The sequence below is a fragment of the Trachemys scripta genome, chromosome 3, assembly GCF_013100865.1.
Source record: "Trachemys scripta elegans isolate TJP31775 chromosome 3, CAS_Tse_1.0, whole genome shotgun sequence".
Taxonomy (NCBI): Eukaryota; Metazoa; Chordata; order Testudines; family Emydidae; genus Trachemys; species Trachemys scripta.
This window is the reverse complement of record NC_048300.1, coordinates 78,066,734-78,083,067: the sequence shown is the minus strand read 5'-3', so window position 1 is coordinate 78,083,067 and position 16,334 is coordinate 78,066,734. Positions and strand designations below refer to the sequence as shown.

At 43.9% G+C, this 16,334-nt stretch overlaps 1 protein-coding gene across 1 annotated transcript in view; it reads left to right on the top strand.

Annotated features, from left to right (window-relative positions):
- The window catches only part of PGBD5 (piggyBac transposable element derived 5), an 84,584-nt gene that overhangs the window by 44,678 nt on the left and 23,572 nt on the right, over window positions 1-16,334 (top strand). The window contains 1 exon segment of the mRNA XM_034765134.1: window positions 308-442. Within this exon segment, the coding sequence (XP_034621025.1) occupies window positions 308-442 (135 nt within the window).

Below are 16,334 nucleotides of genomic sequence, written 5' to 3'. Positions count from 1 at the left end.
AACATTGTGATGAGGACATGAATGCAGTCTAATGTCAACATTGGGGACAATAAAAATTAGGGTGGATAGACCAAGGGACAGACTCCTAAGGACCTCACTTCTTTCACATAGTCCTCAATGCTCAAGAGAGCATTTTGGCTTGTGGTGATGGGCCATAGTGCTTCTGCTAGATGAGAGAACCGAGCAAAAGTAGCATTTCTTTCTCTTATGGGGTGGCAAGTGCAATCATGACAGAGATAACATTGCCTTGGGAGACTTTACAGTACTGTTACTTCTAACCAAAGTAATGTACTTATTTTGATCATAGGTGCTACATGAACCGCTGATCGATGAGGACCCAGTTTTCATTGCCACATGCACAGAGCGGGAGCTACGCAAAAGGAAAAAGCGGAAATTCAGCCTGTGGGTTCGGCAGTGCTCATCTACTGGTTTCATCTGTCAGGTAGGTTCTACGTTGGTTGTCTCAGTGCAATTTCTAGCAGTTAGGTGTGTGCACAAGACTCATCAAAATTTCCAGCTTTACTGGCAGTCTCAGCAGAGGCTGAGGATTAAATGGGCTCTGGAGGCTGAACCAGGCCTCTCTGACCCCTGTGGATGGTAGCTCCAGAATGGATTAGAGGCCCGTTTCTAGTACCATCAAAGGAAGCTTGTACTGCCACTACCCATGCTAGACCTGTTCCGTGGCTAAACAGAGGGTTTCCATTTCTGGAACTATCCAGCTGGCTGCCAGCCTTAAATGCATTTAAAAAAAAAAAAAAAAAAAAAGCCAAACTGCAGCAATAGGGAATATCTCCATCTCAAAAGATATCTGAGGAATCTCTCCTGTTCTTTAATTAGATCATTTTTTTCCTCCAAGTATAACACTGCATATATCAGACAGTTTAAGTTGTATCCATATATGTAATAGAATTAGTCAAAGTGTAGCATCCTGATGGCCTGCATTCTGTGGCCAGTATATTAGGTTCCCCCTCCTACCCTCCAAGACATAAAATCTGATATTACCTGAAGAAAACATAAGAGCTTGAGTGTAAGTAAACTTTAAGGCTTCTGGCTGGGTCTGTTATAAAATATTTTGAGCTAGATTTTTTGGAAGAGCCACTTATGTTGGTGCCTAGATGATGGGGGAGGGGGGGGAATGGCCCCTATTGTGAGGGCCGAGCACTTTTGAAAACTCTGGCTGGCGTCACCAATGGTGTAGACTATTTGGATAGCTCTCCAAGAAAGAATTTTATTCTGTAAGACAGGTTAGCTGGAAATAAAGGTCTGCATTTTCAGTGGTGCAATATGTTGGCAAAGGAATTGGGAGAAAACTAGAATCATATACTTCCAGCAGCAGCTTTCTCTGTCACAGCAGGCCCAGGCAAGGGTTCCCTGTCCAGTCCAACCACCCACCCCCGCCGTCCTGGTTGGCATGGCTGAAAGGTGGCCAAGCTCCAAAGGCAGGCCTGGGGAGAGACTGGGTGGCAGAGAAGCTGTGGGGGGCACTCAAGCAGGGGAAGTGTGTGTGTTGGGGATGGGAGGGGGGTTGTCTTTTGCCTGTGTTCCCAGGCTCTGAGGGGCCTCATAGAGAGGAGAGAGAGGGAATGGCTCTCCACACATAGAACTACAACTCCCATGGTATTCCTGCGCCATGTGTCAGCAGCTGCATGGGTCCCCAGTGCCCAGGGCTGTTTACGTTGTGTAGCAACCTTGGAAGTTTCCACTCACTGCCTTTTGGAAGGCAACATGCAGTACAGCGGTAGTGTCCTTAGTCTCCAAGGAGAACGCTCCTTCCAGGTTATTATTGAAGAATAATAGGGACAGAGACAGAAGAATAAAGTTCACAGATCTATCCAAAAAACCTGATAAGACAGCAGACATGCCAGGATTTCAGATACGCTGAGCTGTAATTGGATTTTATCCCCTAATCTTCTCCATTAATGCAGTCTTTAAATGGACAAGTCAGTGGAAGCAGAGGACACTCGGCACCTCAGAGGATCAGACCCAGATGCTCTTACAATTATGAAGTTGACATTCATGCCTGACTTGCATCCAAATAACAACCAGAATCTTCTTAACAGCCTTTAGGTCCTTTCCATTGTGACTCATTCATCATTATATTAAAATGACTGGGTGAGAGAGCCCTTAGGAAGGGGTGAGAATGAACATTGAGAAGCATGAACATTCATTACAAAACAGAAAACATACAGGATTTTGCCAATTACAGTAGCAACTACAGACTAAGTACCATGTTCAGCACTGTCACCTAGCTCTCCAACACATTCACAAAGGCCTTGCAGAAGCCAAACACTTATTTGGTGACTCTCTGCTGTTTTGTGAAGGAGTAAAGCAGTAATTTTCTTAATGTACCAAAAAATGGTTTTTAGCTGTTTCATATAAAGAGATCATAGATCCAGATAAGAGGAAAGTTCCATGTCTCCCTCCCACCACATCACCAAGTCTGCCAACATAAACAAAAGCCTATTGATAGGCAACACTGTTCTACAGCCAAAATGCTTCTGAAATAAATGTAGTCAAACTTTACTAATTCTGGGTCACTGAGAACAAAAATGATGCTTAAAATTGTTGATTGGCTCTAGTTTTCAAGATATGCTATTGGGTCAGTATATGCGACCCTTGACTTGGGAATGGCAGAGGATAAGTGAGTTATAAAGGGAAGGGATCTCAATTTAAACCAGAAATGACTAAAATACATCTTTGACTGGATCTATGAATAAATCTATGACTGGGTTTGGACAATACTTGCTTTTTAGGCAAAACAATGAATGATTCAATCTGAAGCTGGTACTGCGTCATACATGATATGAATTGCATCATGTTATTCCTAGAAGTCATGGATGATGCAATCATAACGAAGCTTACATCACTCTGCTGAACAAATTGCCCTATAGCAGCTCTAGAAATCATACAGTGTCGTCCTCTCTTATTTGTCAGTGTTTGATTTTGCAAAAGGACACATTTCTGTTTAGCCAAAGTGAGCAGAGATGCCTCGTACTTGTGTGAACAGTGCAGATAACTTCTGCTATGTTTGTGGTGAAGTGACTTTTGCATCACAAAAGCGCAGTATAACCACTATGGTTAAGAGAGCCTATCACCTTTATTTTGGCTGCAAAATTGGAGATCAGGACAAGAGGTGGGCCCCACACATATGCTGCAACACTTGTGCAACAAATCTTCGCCAGTGGTTGAACAGGAAAAGGAAATCTATGCCTTTTGCAGTGCCAATGATTTGGAGAGAGCCAACAGATCATACCAGCAATTGTTACTTCTGCATGGTGCCTCCAGTTGGGAAAGGTGTGTCAAAGAAGAAAAAGTGGACTGTGCATTATCCAAACATTCCATCAGCTATATGCCCAGTACCCCACGGAGAAGGACTGCCAGTTCCTGATGCACCAGAATCACTCTCCTCCTCTTCCTCATCTGACTCAACTGAAACTTCTGGTCCTGAACCATCAATGTCACAGGACCCACATTTTCTCCCATCCTCCTTCTCTGAACCACACCTCATATCACAAAGTGAACTGAATAACCTTGTCAGGGATTTGGAACTACCCAAGCGTAAGGCAGAGCTGTTGGGCTCCAGACTACTGCAGTGGAATCTCCTGGCAGGTGATGTTAGGGTTTCCATGTTCCGTGACCATCAAAAGGATCTTGTCCCATTCTTCTTCATGGAAGGTGATCTTGTAGCTTGCAACATCATCGATGGTGTGATGGCAGCCTTCAACATCGTTCACAATCCAGATGAGTGGAAACTGTTCATTAATTCATCGAAGAGGAGTCTTAAAGCTGTTTTACTGCATAATGGCAATGTTTTCCATCAATTCCAGTTGGTCATGCAGTCCATATGAAGGAAATCTATGACAACATGAAACAACTTTTGAGGTGCATAAACTATGACCAACATCAGTGGCAGCTTTGTGGCGATTTGAAGGTTGTTGCTCTCTTGCTTGGTCTGCAGACTGGATACACAAAGTACTGCTGTTTTCTGTGCGAATGGGATAGTCGTGCAAGAGATTCCTACTACATCAAGAAAGATTGGCCACTCTGACAGTCATTGGAGCCTGGGAGGAAAAGTGTTCAGCATCCACCACTTGTTGAATCAAGGAAGATTTTGTTACCACCCTTACACATCAAGCTGGGTCTGATGAAGAACTTTGTCAAGGCCATTGACAAAACACAAGCAGCTTTCAAGGACCTCCGTGGAAAATTTCCAAGGTTAAGTGAAGCTAAGATAAAGGAAGGTGTCTTTGTTGGTCCTCAGATTTGTGAACAACTTCGAGATGATGCATTTGACCATGCACTGCGTGGCAAGGAAAAGACTGCATGGAAAGCCTTCCAGTTAGTGGCAATAAATTTTCTCGGAAACAACAAGGCAGACAACTACAGGTTGTTGGTGGGAAAACCTCCTCAAGGCATACAAAAGTCTTGGTTGCAACATGTCACTAAAGATGCACTTTTTGCACTCTCCTCTAGATTTTTTTTTTTTTTTCCACCGAACTGCAGAGAAGTGAATGACAAGCACGGTGAGTGATTTCACCAGGACATTGCAACAATGGAGAAACGCTGTCAGGGCAAATGGAGCCCATCAATGCTTGCAGACTATTGCTGGACAGTGACAAGAGATGCTCCATTTAATGAATACAAGAGACAAGCCAAGAAGCGCCGAGTTGACACTGAAGAGGACTAAACTATGTACATAATAGTTTTTTGCCTTTTGTTTCATAATAAATTGTATTTATATAACCCTTTTGCTGATTTTTAAAGTGTTACATAAACAGGACAGGTGAAATATCATATAAAGCAACCATAAACACGTGAAAAGACCTAGGTTTACAATTTGATTAAATCTACACAATATACATAGACATAAAATGTAAAAACTTAAATATCTTAGAAACTGTAGCCAATCAGTTGTTTTAATTGTCATATTTGAATTCAGCACATCAAAATACATAATAAATAGCACATTTTATCTCTGAAGCAGACAACTTGTCAAAAATTGTAGACCAGTGTAATTAATGGGTGACCAAGCTTCCTCCTGTGTATTCTCAAAAAAGAAGCTCCCATATGCAGGCAAATGCAGCACAAATTCCTGTAACAACAAGGGGCCAAATTTCACCCTGACACACACATGTACAGTGATCTCAGTGGGAACAATGGTCACTTGCCTGTGGGCAGAATTTGCCACTATATGTTTTGTATATAAGGAAATTTAATGTAATTCAACTAATTGGGCCACTGTAGGCAGAAGAGGACTGAGCTACAAACAGGTCAACTTGCTCACATTTGTTTTTTGTAGTTATTCACTGAATCATTTCTGTGAACAATTCTTGGTGTGTAGCTCACCGATGAGTTTGTTGCTAGCATTCAGTATTTGACATTTGAGCTGTTCAGAATGATCATGTGGTTTTGGTCTGCTCCCTGATTGGATGAGCAGAACTCTGAATCAGATGTTGGTGTAAACAAATATTCGCGTTTACAGGTTCAGCATTCATTCTCTATGAATATTCTGCAATATGCGTTCATAGTTTGCTGTCAGGGTAATATTCCTGCCAGCAAACTAATTCATTAGAAACTTCATGGAACATAAAAAGATGCTAAAGCACACTTGAGGCACATTCATTTATAGGTTACAGTATTGGCTCAGCTCTCTCTCCTGTGTTATGAATAACTTGATTCCAGAGTTGGAAATTCAGGTCCTTGCTTTGGGATGAATTTCCATTTTGTATCACATCTGCCTCAGAACTTCCTAAACAAAGCACCACCTCTTGGTTACTAATGTCTTCCTTATGTAGCTTAGCCACTCAACTAAAACAAGTAAGGATATGAGCTAAGCATAGGCAAACTCAGTTTGGATAAAATAAATCTACATGTACAGTTGCCCAGAACTCAAATGAAAGCTTGCTGGAGATTCAAAATTTCTCTCTCATTTTCTTTCCACTTCCCTATCCCCATTTTTCATTCTACCTGTGTTATGAATATTCTATATCGAGTGCTAAAAGCAATGTTTAGTGCTCTTGTATTTTCTTCCATTAGAGTTGCTGTATGGGGAAAAAAGGGCTACTCTTTTTTTGCTTTAAACATGCAGCGGCCATACAGAATTGCAATGACTGCACAGCCTCCAATCTGATTATCCTTTTAACATTCTCCCATCATTAATATCAAGGCATTTAGCCTATTTAGGTAAGTGAGGCAGAATAGTTCTGTTCTTTACAAAATTAACTCATTTGATAGCTAGCTGCAAAGGAAAGTTGAGTCTTTTGGTTAGTGTGTGGGAGGCAGGAGCTCTGGGTTTATGCTTGGCCAAGCTGTGTCACTTTCGGCATCTCACTTAAACTCTTCGCCTTAGTTTCTCCATCTGTAAAACCAGGATTACAGTCTGGAATATTTGGGGCCATCTAGGATATCCTGGCTGCCCCTGTACTGCATTCCAGGGCAACTCCCTTCATGATAACTGAAGCCCTACAGTGCAGGTTCTTCTGCACCTAAAACTGAAAGAGAATCTATCAGCAGTACACGGCTGATGACGCCGAGATACATAGTTCAGAGTGGTGTGTGCACACTCGTTAGTTTCTTACATTGTTGACTTTTCCCTCACAGTTGCTGCAGATAAATGAATGTTTTGTAAAGTGCATGGAGAGCACAGGTGGAAAGCACTTGAAGTGTGAATTATTAGCAGCACTATTACAGGCATTGCAGATTGGATTTGCCTTCTCTAGGGAATGCCAAATTTACAGAAGTAACACCGAGGTCCGGTTTGAACTTGGGCCTGCTGTCTGTCCTACAAGCTGAGCCAGCAGGCTGTCTTTCCAATATATTTCCCTATGCATTTATTGCTGTTGAGATGCTTTTCAAGTCAAGACTTCAATACTTTAAGTGCAGTTTTCTGGCTACAGTCCTGTGGTGGAAGGGTTTTCTTCTTTTTGAGAGTATTTGCTGACACTGTTTAAATCAAAACCCTAGATATGCCTTTTTTATTTCACTCTCTTGATTTCTCCCTCGCCAACACTCTGGGATGCTTTACTTAACAGATCTGTGTAAATGTAAGTGATTAATAGGTCACTTATTAGTGCTAACTACACCCTCATTGGCTCACTGCAGCCTGTTGGAACTACCCAACAGAGCTATATCTAGGCATTTTAGCACCCTGGGCAAGTGGCGCAAGCATCTTTGCACCCCTTGTGGGGTGTTTTAGATAAGGAGTTAGAATATTAGAGAAATGATAATGCATTTATTTTTGCATATCAATACAGTATGTAGACAATAAAGCTACTGTATGATACTCTTAATTGCCACATTACTTTTCACACAATCCTTTAACATCCCTATAGTATCCTCCTCACACCTAAGCGTGGAGACAGAGGAACATATATGGCAATGGTGATCGTGAAATCAGACTATGCTGTGCTTCAGCATGAGAGTGCCAATGCCGTGGTTACAGTGACTGGATGGACATATCGCTGAGGTGAAGGCCCCAGTCCATAAAGGGTACCAGGAACAGATGGTTGGGTCACAGCCCAGAATGCTACAAGCACAGGTCACAGTAGACGTGCTGCTTCGCCAGTGTATATCTTACCAGCAGCCCCAATCCAGATCTGCAATCAATGCAGTAAATGGCCTGTATTATTGTCTGTCTGGATACAACTGAAAATTGTCCCTAGCCCAAAATTAGAGACCTTTTAAAAGAGAAGCCAAGTTGTGTTTGGCATCTGGGGCCATTGTGCCGTGAAGGTGCCAGTTCCCTGATGTGTGAGTGCACCTTGCTGGCAAGATACTGGAGCATTATAACAATGGATCAGAGGGAGGCTCCTTATTCTGCTCCGTAATAAGGATTGGCTCAGGTGGGGGAAGCAACAAGTAAGGGTAGGTCACAGTAACAGGAAAACACTCCTAAAGCAGAGAGCAGGATGTGTTTTATCCCTACTGACTAGTGACTAAAAAGGCATGTTTTACTTGTGCAATGTTTACTTCTTTGTTTCTACTGTGGCTTTCACTAGCTGTAAATCACAAGCAACCCAGGACTTCTTAATTTTTCTTCTCCAACCACTTTCTCCTAAGCATGGAAACCGTTCTGTCCCCCTGCCCCCTTTTTTCCCCAACGGGGCAGGTGGCTCATCCCATCAGGGTAACTGTTACCCCCTCTGCCACTATCTGGCAGTACCTCAACCCTGGGCTGAACCCTGACTCCTACCCCAAATTTTGCTCCTCAGCCCCTCTCCTGTCCCTGCTTCCTGCCATTTGACACCCCCCACCCCACGCAGTCAGTTTCCACCCCCGCTCAGACCCTGCCCATTCCCCCCTTTAACTTTAATTCCCAGCAAGGGCAGCAGTTTGACCAGATGTTCATGAGCAGTGAGCATGCTCCGTAGGAGCCAAGCTGGCAGTCAGCACCCTGCCACTGCACCAGGCTCTTAGTGCTGGGGAACCTGCTCCACGATCCAGCAGGGAGGGGGGGGCCCTGAACACCTTGGGCTCTGGCTGGATGCCACTGGCCCTGATCTTGCAAGGGTGGGGGCTGACACCCCTGTGCCTCTGATCCTGTGTGCTGCCCCATTTTTGCACCCCCAGAGGCTCTGTATCCTGGGCAGCTGCTCTGCTCACCCCACCCTAGTTACAGCCCAGCTACCAAAGAATTCAAAACAGAGCTGTTGAAACTTTTTGTTGTGCTAGGACACTTCCTTTTGCTAGATGTCTCAAAGGGGATGACCAAGTACAAATGCCAGCTGAACTTGGCTAGTAACTACTTGAGGGGAGAGGGAAAAGTTAATAAGTAACATTTAGCTCTCCTAGAGTACTTTTTCTGTAGATCTCTAAGTGCTTTACCAATGAAGACAAACGTTATTATCCCCATTTTACAGATGGGGAAACTGGGGCACTGATGTTTAAATGGCTCACTCAAGATCATACAGAGAGGCAGAGACAGGATGAGGGCCAGAAGCCAGGTCTCCTTAATCCCAGGCTTGTGTTTTATTCACTGGATCATGCGGCCTCCCCTGGGTCACCATACTCCTTCCCCTCTGCCTTGAAACCTTTTCATACACCCAGCACATGTTGGGGGGACCGTGACTTGTGTGTGAAGGGGGCAGGGATAGACTTGAGAAACAGCTGCTGTTGACATTTGCAGTGTCTCTTGTAGAAGCTATTGCTAAGCCAGGCTTCCGTATGCACCTGTAGAGTCCTGCTCTGCACTCGTGCCCGGGGGGGGCGGGACTTTACTGGGAGCTAGTGGGCAGCCCATGAAAGCCACAATCTTGTCTCCCCTTCATTACTTCTTCCCTTGCTCTTTTCAGCTGTCACATTTCATCTGAGAATTGTACTCTAGGGTGTTTCAGTTCTGTACAAATGTGGAATATTTACAATGTGCTGTTCACAATAGCTTTACATTTCCCATCAGAGCTTTGTAGATCAACAGATTCACTTATATTCAGCTTCTAGGGAACTTTACAGATCTGTCATAATGTAGCTTTGTCCTGGCTGGATATTTTTGCTCCAACTACTAGTGAGACCCTGTGTATGCTTTGCATGAATGATTTACCACAAGTGCTGGGGAGCCTTATTGGCCTATAGTGCTAATGTCTACTCCAAGACCCTAAAGCTGTAGGGGTGGCAGCTCATTTCTCAGTCTTCCTTTCCCCAGTAGCCTTTTAACAGTCTGCATTGTTTTCTCAGCCAAACATATTTGCTTGAGAATTTCTGAGGCCTGGTCTACATGGAAAAAGTTGACTCAGCTACATCACTCACCCTCAGAGGTGTGAAAAATCCATGGAGGAATTCTTCCATTGACCTAAGCTCCCACCTCTCGGGGAGGTAGATTACCTAGCCCAAGGGAGAACCCCTCCCCTCAGCGTAGGTAGCAGGCCACAGTAGTGCTTCAATGTGGATGGCTGAAGCTGTGCTCTTGTAGCATTTCAAATGTAGACAAGCTCCTGCTGACAATCAGGTGACTGAATTCCCATTCTCTTGCCACTATGTGAAATGCCTCTCAAATTGTAATGTGTTTTCCAATCACCTCTCATCAGGTGAACCCAGCATTTCCAGAATGGGGTTGGGTTTTTTTTGGAGGTGGCAGGGGAAGGGGGTGTTGGTTTTTGAACTAGATCAGCATATTGCTCTGACATCCGAGGGCTATGCTATTCCACAATACGCTGATTAATAGTCTATTCTGAGTGCATATGCATTCAAGTTCTATGGGATTAAATCTGTTCCCTGAGTTTGCCATGAGCCATCTGGGTTTTTTTTGTTTTTTTTTTTAAATACAGACTTCATTGCTTTCCCATTTCATTTCACTCACTAGCAGAATGTTCACTAGCAAAACTGTTTCATTTTCATTAATGGCCATCTGAAATTTCACTGGTTCCAGATATATTAAGTCATTTAGTCCCTTGCGTTGGTTCTGCATTTAAGCTCCCATTTTTAACTGCTTTTCAAGGGAAAAAGGAGTCTGAGGAAACATCAAAGATTGAGAGTAAGAAAAAGAATTGTTTACCTCTAGTCCAGAGTCCTCCAACCCAGATAGGTTAGTAATGTAGAAAGGAAACTCATTATTACCATTAGCTATTTGTATTGGAGTGCTCCAGTGTGTTAGATTGTAAGTTCTTCAGGGCAAGAACTGTCTCTTATCCTCAGTATACAAGACAAAAAACAAGAACAGAGGTGAAGTGACTTACCTAAAGTCATGCATCAGGTCAATAGCAGAGTTGCAACTAGAACCCAGGTCTACTGACATACACCCCTTCCCAGTGGCGTAGTGAGGGTCTGAGTGTAGGGGGAGCAAACAGAAAAAAGGTGCTCCTCCCATTCTCCCCCCCCCCCCCATTAACCCCGGGGCCCAGCTCAGGACTCCTGTGGGCTCCCTGGGGGTGCAGATACCCCCGTCTCCCCACGGTCCTGGGAGAGTTTCTCGTGCCCAGCCTGCTCTGCAGGTGTCCCCTGCCAGTCTGTGCCGCCCGCCCTCACCCGTGGGGTCCTGTCCCCCCCACCCAGGGCTCCAGGCTTCTGCGCTGCACCAGGGCCCCCCCCCGTCCAGACAGCATGGCCTGCACCCCTGCCCTGCAGGCCCGGGGAGCCCCTCGCCCGGAAGGGACCCCCCAGTGCAAGGCACTGGACCCCCGCCGCTCACGTTTTGTCCTGCACCGCCGCCTGTCCCCGGCCGATCCCAGCCCCACACCGCGGGTGGATCCCAGCTCCGGGCGGGGAGCGCTTGGCCGCCGAGCCCTGAGCCACCGCAGGAGGTGGCTGCGCCTGCGGCGATGTTGGGGCTGCGTGGGGCGCGATGGCCGAGAAGCCGGCCCCCTCTCTCATCCGGCTACGCCTGCCGCCCCCCATGGCTCCTCCGGCAGTGCTGCCCCCGGCACCAGCCCAGCTGGCGCCGCTTTTGGGAAAAGGGGTGAGGGGAAGTGACTGCTTCCCCTGCACCACGCTAGCTACGCTACTGCCCCTTCCCCTGTCCAGTGCCTCACCCCCTAGATCCTGTTGCCTCCCCAGTCTTGGTATTTCTTTAATTCTTATAGCATCTCACATTAGTTGTAGGTGGGATTTTTCTACAGTATAAGACGTTGTGTTAAATGCTGCTGTCCAGTCCCGATTCCAACTCTGGCCTATACGATTGGCTCAAACTCTTCATAATATGAAAAACCAGACACTATTTCCAGTGCCCTTAAAAAAATCAGTATTAAGGGAAACTGGGAAGGTGTACTGAAGAATTTGTCACTTCACTATCACACAAAAATATCAAAGAACAAGCTTCTCTCATTAAGCTATAATTGATTTACCAGTTCTATTTTGAAAGAGGGAGGGGAAAAAAAAAAAAAAACATGGGGTGAATTTATATTTCAAGGTTCAAGGTACAGGAGAGTTAACTATCTGTCCATTTGTTAATCATGCAGCTAAAAAAAAAAAAGTTAGTTTTCCATCATATTTAAATTCTGTTTAGAGGTTTGTTAGATTTTTTAGCAATGCCTTGTTAGTGTCATTTTTTTAAATAACTGGCAGTTAGAATGCACAAAGCAAGTAGTCTCATTAAATATATTCTCAAGCTCAGTGTTCTTTCAGAAAGAGAGTCCATGAAGTTGGGCAGTTTCATTTGTGTGCATTTTCAATCAGAGAATGCTCCAGCAACTTTTTTCCATAGTCTCCCCAAAGGTTCTCTCAGTTTCAATTAGCCTTGGTCATTAACAACACTGCATACAGTTCTATAGCATCTTCAACCGAGGATCTCAAAGTGTATTCCAAATGTTAATTAAGCCAGGGTTTAAAAAATAATCCACTCACCAGTGTCAAGTGGGAGGGAAGTTTTCCCAAGCAATTTCTGCAGAATTTAAATTTTAATTGTTTCTAGCTCAGGGCTGGGAAAATAGCCTTCAAAACATGAACCAAGGCAGTGCTCTTTTCCTGAGCCTACACCAAGTTTCAGTGTCTCTGCTGCTGCTCATGGTTTTCCTGAGCAGCAGCAAAGTGAAAGTAATGTGGTTCTTGGTTTTACTGACACTGTTCTCAACCACATGGGCAGCAGTTCCACTGAGAAAAGTCATGCCAGGTTTACTCTGCTCCTGCTTATTAAGGCAGACACTATATCCTCTTCCCTCATGAAGAGCTCTAAGTAGCGGAGACTGGGAGAAAGAAAAAGAAGCAGCGCCTACCCACTACCCAAACATATGTCAGGAGACGCTGGTGGGGGAAGGGAGGAGGAAGACTAGAGAAAGCTCCTTTTCCCTTCCAGCAGCTGGGGCCACAATAGCCTCAGAAATAGACACTTAGCAGCTGGTGGGTGCTCCGCAAGATGGAAATGGCTGTTGGACTATAGCCTCTGCAGCAGACTGTGCTATGGAAAACAGCAGTGGTGAATTGCAATGGCAACTGATCCATAGCTACTGAAAAATGTCACACAGTAAAATGAATTTTCCGGAGACCTGAGAAATATCACTTCCGCTGTCTCTATAATAGTGCCTATGCTTTAGGCTAGACTTGCTGCTGGAAAGAGATTACATTATCTTTGTGTGTCAGTTTCCCAGGGGAATGCATGGGTGTAACGTTCTTCTGGGGTACTCAGAGCTGTGAGCCACTGTATTACCTCTCTGCCTCAGCAAGAGTGAGCTTTGCTGGCGATTAGACTGTGGCAGCTCCCTGCCACACTAGTCTGTCTTCCTCCCCAGAAAACTCCTCAAGGCTTTCCTGGCCCAGACCTCACCTGGTAACAATCAGTGAACTCCAGCCTCTGAACTGTTCTTTGTATCTTTGCAATACACAACCCCTGCCACTGTACATTTGCAGAAGATATTAAGTTTACTGCTCTTTTAAAGAGTCCGTACATTACAGCTTATTAACTTAACTAGGGTATACACAGCACTGACTTGGTTTAAAATAAAACAAGTGTATTAACAAAAGGACATAAGTTAAATGATACCAAATAGAAGGGATAAAGATAGGAATGGTTACAAACAAACAATAGTAAAAATATACTTTCTAATGGGTGAGACCTAACTTAAACTACAGACTTTGTCGAGCCTCCTCATCAATCTTCCCTTTCCAGCAATAGCTAATTACTGCTTAGCCAGGATCCCCACAGAGTCCAAGGCCCCGCGCTGTGGGGAGTAGGGGGTGGGGGTGGGGACTGGCAGCCCAGATGTGCCTATCTTTAAGATGCAATACAGGCACTGTACAGTATTTGCATTTGGGGGGGGGCCTCTGCTGCTGCCTGATAGCTTACACCTCATGGTGTCCAGTTGACCCTTCAGTCAGTAACTCTGGTGTTTGTATCTTTGAGGTTCTACTGTATATGCAAAACAAGTAGAGCATTGTCAGAGGCAACACAATATTTCCGACTAATCTGCTTCAACCGTCACCTGGAGACTAGTCTTGTATTAAAAAAACACCACCACCCTAATTGAGCAGGATATTGAATAGTATAATATATTTAGGCTTCCTTTTAAATATGAAGGTTTTTAAAGACTTTAGGAGCACAAGAAAGACAAAGGAAAGTTATGACAAGTGACATCAAGAATGCTGAGGTGTTCAATGCCTATTTTGTTTTAGTCTTTACTAAAAAGGCTAATGGTGACCAGATCCTTGACACAATATTAACAACAAGGGGGCAGGAACAGAAGCCAGAATAGGGAAATAACAGGTTGAAGATTATTTAGATAAGTTAGATGTATTCAAGTTGGCAGGGCTTGATGAAATTCATCCTAGGGTACTTAAAGAACTAGCTGAAGCAGTCTCAGAACTGCCAGCGATTGTCTTTGAGAACTCATGAAGGACAGGTGAGGTCCTAGGAGAGTGGGGACAGGCAAACATCGTACCTGTTTTTAAAAAGGGGAAGAAAGAGGACTGAGGGAATTATAGATCAGTCACCCTAAGTTCAATACCTGGAAAGATACTGGAACCATTTGTTAAACGATCAATATGTTAGCACCTAGAAGATAAGGAATAGTGGACAGCATAGATTTGCCAAAAAACAACTCACGCCAAACCAACCTAATTTCCTTCTTTTGACAAGGTTACTGGCGTAGCAGATAGGGAGGAAACCAATAGATGTGATGATCTTGATTTTAGTAAGGCTTTTGACACAGTCCCACATAACGTTCTCATAGGCAAACTAGGGAAAGGTGGTCTAGATTGAATTACTATAAAGTGGGTGCACAATTGGTTGAAAGACTATCCTCAAAGAGTAGTCATCACTGGTTCACTGTCAAACTAGAAGGACATATCTAGTGGGGTCCTACAGGGGTCTGTCCTGAGTCCAGTACTATTCAATATTTTCACTGATAACTTGGACAATGGAGTGGAGCGTGTGCTTGTAAAATTTGCAGAGGATACCAGGCCTGGAGCGGCTGCAAACACTTTGGAGGACAGGATCAGAATTCAAAGTCATCTTGACAAATTGAAGAATTAGTCTGAAATCAACAAGATGAAATTCAATAAAGATAAGTGCAAAGTACTACACTTTAGAAGAAAAGATCAAATGCACACATACAAAATGGAGAATAACTAGCTAGGCAGTAGTACTGCTTAAAAAGAGGAGGGGTATAGTGGATCACAAATTTAATATGAGCCAACAATGTGATACAATTGCCAAAAAAAAAAAAAAACAATATAATTCTGGGGTGTATTAACACGAGTATTGTAAGTAAGACACAGGAGGTGATTTCTGCTCTATTTGGCACTGGGGAGGCCTCTGCTAGAGTACTGTGTCCAGTTTTAGGTGCCACACACTAAGAAAAAATGTGGAAAAATTGGACACAGTCCAGAGGAAAGTAACAAAAATGATAAAAGGTTTAGAAAACCTAACCTGTGGAGGAAAGGTTAAAAACCCTGGGTATGTTTAATCTTGAGAAAAGACCACCAAGTAGGGACTTGATAAGTCTTCAGATACACCTCTACCCAGATATAACGTGACCCGATAGATCACAAATTCTGATATAATGTGGTAAAGCAGTGCTCCGGGGGGGCGGAGCAGCGCACTCCGGTGGATCAAAGCAAGTTCGATATAACATGGTTTCACCTATAATGCGGTAAGATTTTTTTTGGCTCCCGAGGACAGTGTTATATCGAGGTAGAGGTGTATGTTAAGGGCTGTTATAAAGAGGACTGTGATCAATTGTACTCCATGTCCACTGAAGGTAGGACAGGAAGTAATGGACTTAATGTGTAGCAAAGGAGATTTGGGTTAGATGTTAGGAAAAACTTTCTGGCTAGAACGATAGTTAAACTCTGGAATAAGCCTCCAAGGACGGTGTGGAATGTCCATCACTGGAGATTTTTTAAGAACACAGTAGTCAAACACCTGTCAGTGATGGTTTAGATTTACTTGTTCCTGCCTCAGTGCAGAGGGATGGACTAGATTACCTCTTGAGGTCCCTTCCAGCCCTATATTTCTATGATTTACTGTCTAATTAGATCCAGTCATTAGTATATATTTTATACTACATTGAACTTGTCCATTAATGCATAAGGTATTTGAAAAATACAAAACACCTGATTTCTTGGAGACTTCACACAGTACGTATCCCTCTGGGTCTGTTTCATGATTGATGAACAGTCAGAATATTGTGCCAGTATACCTAGAACCTAGTGCTGGAAGCTGTAGCATCTAAAAATAAACAGATTCAATTGAATTCCCCCCCGTGATCTTTGGGATACCAAAAAATTACTGAGCACCACTGCAAACATTCTAATTCTACTCATTTTGTTCTCGGATTAGGTTTGTAGTGCAGTTTCCTTTATGCTAGTTTGAGCCCCTAAAGATGGGGAGAGATGTGTGCAGGGAATGATCTTCTGAATAATTCATCTTCTGAATGATTGCAGACTCTGGATGAAGTTTTCCAAAGCTGACAAGG